The 7226-nt window shown below is 51.1% G+C and overlaps 1 protein-coding gene across 16 annotated transcripts in view; it reads left to right on the top strand.

The window, feature by feature from the left end:
• The first annotated feature begins 888 nt into the window (after positions 1 to 888).
• The window catches only part of MSI2 (musashi RNA binding protein 2), a 224684-nt gene continuing 218346 nt past the window's right edge, over positions 889 to 7226 (top strand). For 12 of the 16 annotated variants that reach the window (XR_004360399.1, XR_004360398.1, XR_004360397.1 and 9 more), the window contains exons 1-5: positions 890 to 1017; positions 1179 to 1219; positions 1346 to 1427; positions 1781 to 1865; positions 5949 to 5990. Coding sequence is in view for 11 of the 16 variants with exons in the window: in XM_032707183.1 (XP_032563074.1) it covers positions 956 to 1017; positions 1179 to 1219; positions 1346 to 1427; positions 1781 to 1865; positions 5949 to 5990 (312 nt within the window). In the remaining 5 variants the exon portion in view is untranslated. Of the gene's footprint in view, positions 1018 to 1178; positions 1220 to 1345; positions 1428 to 1780; positions 1866 to 5948; positions 5991 to 7226 lie in introns of all 16 variants that reach the window. The other 4 variants (XM_032707184.1, XM_032707186.1, XM_032707177.1 and 1 more) reach the window with 3 other exon arrangements.

Below are 7226 nucleotides of genomic sequence, written 5' to 3'. Positions count from 1 at the left end.
CTGGGATGTAGGGGCTCTGGGATGTGGAGGAGCCTCCGGACATGAAGGCACAGGGATGCTGGAGGCCCATGATGCAGGGGTGTGGGGACACAGGGACATGGGGTCACTGGAGCCCCAGGCCATAGGAGTGCCGGGCACCAGCTGTTCTCTTTGAGCAGCACCACAAAGCTGTAGGTTAAACTTGGAGTGTTCGCAGGGTGCGGGTGCAGTGGGTGCAACATCCACGCTTGGTGACAGGATAAACGACACCTCTCAGTAGTGCCCGAATTTCTCCCGAGCACTTAAAACTTAATTTCCCTTTCCTGGGCACCCAACGGGCACTTCCCAACAGCCCCTGGAATTATTGTCCAACAACCCGCCTGGGGAGCAGAGCAGCGGGGGACGGCGGGGAGGCACCACTTTCAGTGCGAGAGCCACCCCTCGGTACAGCCCGGGGGTCGCGGGGACCCGGAGCAGCCCCAGGGGAGCCGGGCGGGCTGTGAGGGAGCAGGGTGTGAGGGAGCGGGGCAGCCCCAGGGGAGCCGGGCGGGCTGTGAGGGACCGGCGGGTCCCGGACACGCGCGAGGCGCAGGCGGGCGGTGCGCGGAGAGGGCGCGGTGACGTCACGGTGACGTCACACAGGGCCACGCGCCGGCGGCGGCCCCGCCCCCGGGAGGGAGGAGGGAGGGGAGGGAGGGGCGGGATGGAGGGAGGGGAGGATGGCGGCGGGGGGGGGGAGGGAGCGCCGGCGCGGCGCTGAGCTAAGCCGATCCCACGTGTGACGGATCTGGCTGCTGCCCCAGCGCCTCTCCAGTGAGATCCTCCGGTAGCGGAGGGAGGAGGAGGAGGAGGAGGAGGAGGGGGGAAGGGAAAAAAGGGGCACAGCAAGCGGAGCGAACCGAGCCGGAGCCGGGCCGGGGGGGGCGGGTTGGGCGGGCGGGGGGGGTTCTCTCAGGGGCTCTCGCTCGGCGCGGCCATGGAGGCGGACGGGAGCCAGGCTACCTCGGGGAGCCCCGGAGAGGCGCAGCACGACCCCGGGTAAGTCGGCGGGGCGGCGGGGGCGCGGAGCGGGGCGGCGGGGGGCGGTGAGGCGGGCCCGCCCCGCTCCGCTCCGCGCCCCTCCGCCCCGCCGGGAGCTGCCCCGTCAAAATGGCCGATCCCGCACCGGCGCTCAACTCCGCTCTGCTCTCTCCCTCCAGCAAGATGTTCATCGGCGGCCTCAGCTGGCAAACCTCACCAGGTAACCCCCCCGCCGCCCCTTCCCCACGCGCGTCCCGCCCCGCGTGGGCCGCGTCCCGCCGCGCCGGGCCCTGCCCGCGCCCCCCCAGCCCTGACCCTCCTCTCCCTCTCTGCTCTTTCTCCGCAGACAGCCTTAGAGACTATTTTAGCAAATTCGGAGAAATTAGGGAGTGTATGGTCATGCGGGACCCCACCACCAAGCGCTCCAGGTAAAACCGCCGCCCACCCCGCTCGGGTTGACAAACTTCGCGAGTTGCCGTCGGGGCGGGTGGACCCGCACCCCCCAAAATCCCACCCCGAAATCCCAGCCCCGCATCCCACCCCGCGCGCGGGGCGCTGCGGGAGGGCTCTCCCCGCCCGCATCCCTCCGGTCCGGAGCAGGAAACAAAGCGGCCGGTGGAGCCGGAGCGGGGCCGGGGGTCGCGGCCGCCGCCGCCCGCCCCCGGGGGCTTCGGGAAGGGGAGTGGGGGGGACGACACCGCGGTTTATTTTTGTGACTTCTCCCCTCGCCTCTAATTCTCATCACCTCCCCCCCCATCCCCTCGCTCTTTGTCTCTCGCAGAGGCTTCGGGTTCGTTACGTTCGCGGATCCGGCGAGTGTAGACAAAGTCCTGGCTCAGCCGCACCACGAGCTGGACTCCAAGACGGTAGGTCGTGGTGGGGCTCCCGCCCGCCCTTCCCGGCACGGCGGGGACGCGACCCGGGCGCACCGAGCCCCGCTCGGGCCGCTGTCAGGCTGTCATTGAACCGGGACCTTGCATGGCTGGGGGTTTTCCCTTTTATTTTTTTCTAGGCTCTGCCTTTAACTTGCAAAAAGCGGCAACTTTCTTTTTTTTTTTTCTAAGCCCGAATTCCCCCATACCGACCGCTGGCTCCTCCCCCGGCCTTATATTTTATTGAGCGGTGACATTGAAAAAGCTGAGGAGTAAAATCCAACTTTTTTTTTTTTCGGTGTTGGGCTGCAGAATGCTTTCTGCAGGGAACTTTGTGCTTCTTTTGATTGATTATTTATATATTGGTGCACGCGTTTCAAGGTGGGAGTGACTTACTGTCAAACCGTGAAAGCTGCTGCTCGTGTCATTTCCCAAAGTCATTTTTTGGAGAGGTCCCCTCACCTGTGATGGCAGGGCCCTTACGAAACGCACGCGTTAATTTATGGGAAGCTCTGCGAGAGGTGGAGAGTGGCTGTGATAGAGAAGCACGAGTCCTAATGGGTTGTTGTTTCTCCAGAGCTTTTTGCTGTGCTCAATCTCCAGTGCATAACATAAGGAAAAAAATGCTCATGAGATTCGGCTGATCTATTTTTTTTTTTTCTTTAACTGAACATCACATTTGCTTTTTAAAAAAAAAAAATAAAAAAAAATTCCACCCCTGAGTTTCCCCTTGCCCCAGTAGGGCATTTTCCGTATTGGGTCAAACAAAAGGTATGGAGAGAGTGGTGCTCCGGGCCCTGTTTTCTCCCTGTGATCGAGGCCATGCAAAAAGATGAAGTTTTGTGCCTCCTACTTTGTTGTAGTTTCAGCCTCGGCAGACCTGGGAGGGGAGGGGGGAAGGACACTGGTAGAGGTCATCACTGCTCTGGTGCTGCTGGCTCCGGAGGGGGTTGTGTTTTGGGAAGGGAAGGCTCGTGCTGGTGGAACTGCAGAGGTTCTGCTGGACGGATCGAGCGTGTTCCTTACTGTGACTGGGTTTTATAGGCTGTGTTCTGGGGCTTAAAGGTTTTATTTTAACCTGAGCATGGTGTTAGGAGGAATCCTGTCTCGGTGCTGCAACATCTCGTGGGTGCCTGTGTGTGCAAGATTACAGTTAAATGAAGAATAGGAGGAGCAGGGAGCAAACATGAGTGCATGATTTTTAAAAAATGCAATTTATATGGAAACAAAAAGCCCAAAGCTCTCATAGAAGCAGGTGGAATCTAGTGTTTTAATTCGACCTACAGATTCTGCTGGGCTTGTCCGAGCACGAAGCCCATGCTTTCACATGCCTTAATAATTTGATTTTAGGTTTAATCAGATATGGTAAGATAACTGATTCAACCGTGCTCCTGAGATTAAACTCACCAGACTTTTCATGTACAGCTATATGCTCTATGTGTTTTTAAAGATAAATTTAGATAAGAAGAACAAAGGCAAACAGTATCTTCAGCAAGGGTTTTTTAAAAAAATAAATCATGAGAGGACACCCTGTCATATTTCTGACTATAATTAGGTCCTCCCCCAGCTTTTTTCCTGTATCATAGTCTAGTCCCTGCAATGTATTAATTTGCTCTTCTCTGGGGGAGGGGTAAAGAGCTTCACCAGGACAAATTCCCTCAGTTTGGTTGTGTGATAATGATTGAATCAATCCAAATATGAAATTGCCCTTAGAATCAGAAACAAACAGAGAGCCAGGCAGGTCCTTTCAGGCGTGTATTTGTAGAGTATTGTAGTAACTGTTGTGCAGTATAACAAGGCATTTGACTCTGTTTCAACGTTCAGCACAGGAGGCAGATCGGTTGGGTATTGGCATGGAAACGTCGCTCTTGTTTACAGTTACGTTTAAAGCTTTGTTTAGGTAATGGCCATTCATATCAGAAATAGTATTATAGTCATTTCCTAGAGGACTTGTAGATACAGTAAGTAGAATTGTACCTAACTAACTAATTTTTTTTTTGGTAGAACTTTGTTTTTTGTTTTCTTTTTTTTTCTTTTTTAATTTTTTCTTTTTGGTTGTTGTTTAAATAGTTGACAGGGTTATGCAAAAGGTATGGATTTGCCACATTCATTGCTAGTATTTGTCTTCAAAGGCTGATGGTGTTTATTTGAAAGGTTTGGGGAAGGAAAATTCAGTTCTTTAAGAAAATCTGTCGCTGTGGTGCAAAGGACTTCATGCTCTTTGAACTGACCTTCAAAATGAATGTGTTGCTTTGGAGTTTAATGGCTCTCCCTGCTTTTAACCAGAGGGACTTTGCAGTGATGTCCTTCTGGTGGGTCTGTTATACTTTGGTGAGAAAACCTGTACTCTTGAAACAAACAGCAATGTGCATATTTGCCTTCACCTTTGGGTACCGCTGTGGAAAATCCGTACCTGTTGTATTTCCCCAGTAGACAAATGCCTAGTCAGTGCTGAATATATTTGTAGATAATGTTAATCTCTATGAAAAGGTTAGCTTTCTAGATAAATAATTTTACTTTTTATGCTTTTTGAACAATAAAGTGGCATGTAATCACTCATTTCTCAGGTGTGTCTTAAAACAGATGCTACGTTTGTATCTGATGGAGACAAATCAGTTTATCAGATGCACATGAAATGTTTGCGATATTTCCCATTTGGACAAATTAATTGAGTAAAACTGCTTTTTAGGAGAGGCCCATGGTTATTTAGCAGTGCCAGGAATATTTATCACCACAGAATAACAGTACCAAAGGGAAATGTCTCCCTTTTCCTTGTCAAGGTTAGCTCGAGGGGAGGAAACCCAACAAAAGCCAAACCCAAACTCTGAAAGAAAGCCTCTATTTCTGAATATGCTTAACATATTAGTGTCATCAGTTAGTTACACAGACAACACTGAAAGCAGTCCCAGGTTGCACAGTTCAGGTAGGATTTAGTACTTCCAAACATCCTTCCCAGATTCTGTAGAACGTGTCTGCATGCAGGTGCTGCTGAGAGCCAGAGGTGAAACCAGCAGCACGGAGGCATTTTATTGCAGTTTAAACTGGGCAGTTGTTAACGTGTTTATTTACATCCAGCCATGCATCTGTGGTGGTGTCTTTTTGGTTTTAAGTCATTTTGTCATGGGAGAGAGGAGTCCCCTTTTAAAGATGACCCGTGTGGAAGTTGTGTGTAAAAGTGCAGAAGGAGCGTTTGGGAATTGCAGAGTGGGCACACTCTGTAGTGGATGCAGCACAATGGGGTCGACTGCATCTTAAGGGAGTGTGGGGTAGAGCAAGGATTTTTTTTCCCCCCCTTCCTTTTTGTGTCTGTGGTGACGTAACTCCTTCATGGAAAACCTTTTCTAGGAACGTGTTTTCTTCTGGTATAAGTGCCTGTTTGTGTCACATGCACAAAACCTGCACGTGTTTGTGTCTTCCTCTGCTCTCTTCCCACCCTATCCCATAAATGCCCCTTTTTGGTTCTCCATTGCTCACTTATATTCTTGGAGAGCTGGCAAACCAGATCAATTTGGCATGTAGTTAAGAAGGAGCATCTAATTCTTCTGATACTTTAGTTTTAATAATTGAAATGTGAATAGTTTGACTTTGGTTTTGACTTTCCTTTTTTAGTGTGGTGTTGCTCATCAGTTGACAAAACAAAGCAGAAAAAAGCCCTGTAACCCCAAACCCAACCGTGGGAAGGTGCAGGTGTCAAACCCAGCAAGTTAAGATGTTGGTCAGGAATGCTGGCCCTCTTCCTGTGCAACCTCCAGAGCATGCAGATAATCCCTAACACGCAGTTTTGGTGGTAGAGGCAGCACCCAGAGACTAATCCAGAGCTCCCCGAGCACCAGTGGGGATTGTTTCCCAGAAGATGACAGAGGTGTGCAGAAGAGATGCTTTCTTCCTCTCTTCCCATCTCCCTCCCCAGAAAAACCCAGTCTGTGACCCATCAGTTCCAGAGTGGTTCTGGATGACCCGGTGTGCTGAACTACAAGCCTGAGAAATGAGGGATTAATAATTCAGTGATTTAAAACCAAAATACTCTGCAATGACAACCAAAGCTATCTTGTTGATTTCCCCTTTCTTTTTCCTCAGATTGACCCTAAAGTTGCGTTTCCCCGACGAGCACAGCCCAAGGTAAGTAGGAGGATCGATAATAGGATTTTAGGCACACAGAGAGTCATTGTTGCCAGGCAGTTCGGGTTTCAGCCGGGGAATTGGCAATGAAAGCTTTTAAAGCCCGAGTGCTCGGCGTCTGAGGGGATCAGCGAGTGGCTGTGGCACAGGGGAGAGCTCTGTGCTGCCGTGTTTGACCGTGTCCGTGCAGAGCGGGGTGGTCGGGGCGGCCGGAGGGCAGAGCCGGTCCTGGATCCGTCGGGATCCGCGGCCCCGCGTCCGTGGGGCTGTTCCACACAGCCTGTTCTGCGGGGTGTTTGTGGAGAGTGTTCGGATTAAGTGCAGACTTCAGGCTTGTTTTGAGCTGAGCTTTCAGTTCTGTGGTTGTAATGGTTGTAGTGGATGGGAATATATCTCTGCCTTCATTGTTTGGGAATTTTCTTTTGTATGACTTGAGATGTGTGTGGAGACCAGTGAGGCTGGATAGCAAGTTTCTGATGAGGCCCTGAGCTCTTGGGGCCACAGAGTATTCTTTTCCAAGAGCAGAGGGACAATGAGGTCTGAGTGTCCAGCTGGTCAGGCTGGAGCAGTGACCTGGCCATGGTGTGACCAGTCTCCACGAAGGGACAGGGCCAGGCAGAGACACTTCTGCCTGTGTGCTGCCTCCAAACCCAGTGTGCCATCGCTCCTGGAGGCACTGCCTGTGCAGTAGGAGTGGTTGCTGCCCTTTAGGCTGTGCCCAATGAAAACAAAGCAGTTCCAAAGCCAAACGTGCAGTGTGTGAATTTTGAAAACCAGGGGCTGAAAGAAAACTTTTGTCGTTGTCTTTGTTTTTGAGAGTCTGTTGGGAAAACTCAATTCAGCTGGTCTATGGCACTTGTATATGCTCTAGTCATCTTGGGTTACTTCAGTCCTCTGATTAAAAAAATGGAAAGGCAAGGCTGCAGATTTGTGGATGCAAGTCAGCAAGGAAAAGTGGTCTAAAGCTGGTGGGAATGAGTTCTTGGAAAGGAAAAAAAAAAGAGAGCAAACTCCAACAGCCTACTCTCGGAATTTTAAACCAGACTAATGTAGGGAGATGTTTAGAGGTTCTTTTCTTCCTAGGACATATCTAATAACTAACTGGTAAATAATGATGTGCCTGGCTTGTTTCTGCACTGAGCAAAGAGTTTATAGTGTGTGGGGCTCGTGGCTTCTGGATTATGTTGTTGGATTGATTCTGTCTGTAAGATGCGATGTAAAGTTACCAGAATTTTG

The sequence above is a fragment of the Chiroxiphia lanceolata genome, chromosome 20, assembly GCF_009829145.1.
Source record: "Chiroxiphia lanceolata isolate bChiLan1 chromosome 20, bChiLan1.pri, whole genome shotgun sequence".
NCBI classification, from domain to species: domain Eukaryota; kingdom Metazoa; phylum Chordata; class Aves; order Passeriformes; family Pipridae; genus Chiroxiphia; species Chiroxiphia lanceolata.
Note: the sequence above shows the minus strand (reverse complement) of the source record. Positions and strands in the feature narration are given on the sequence as shown.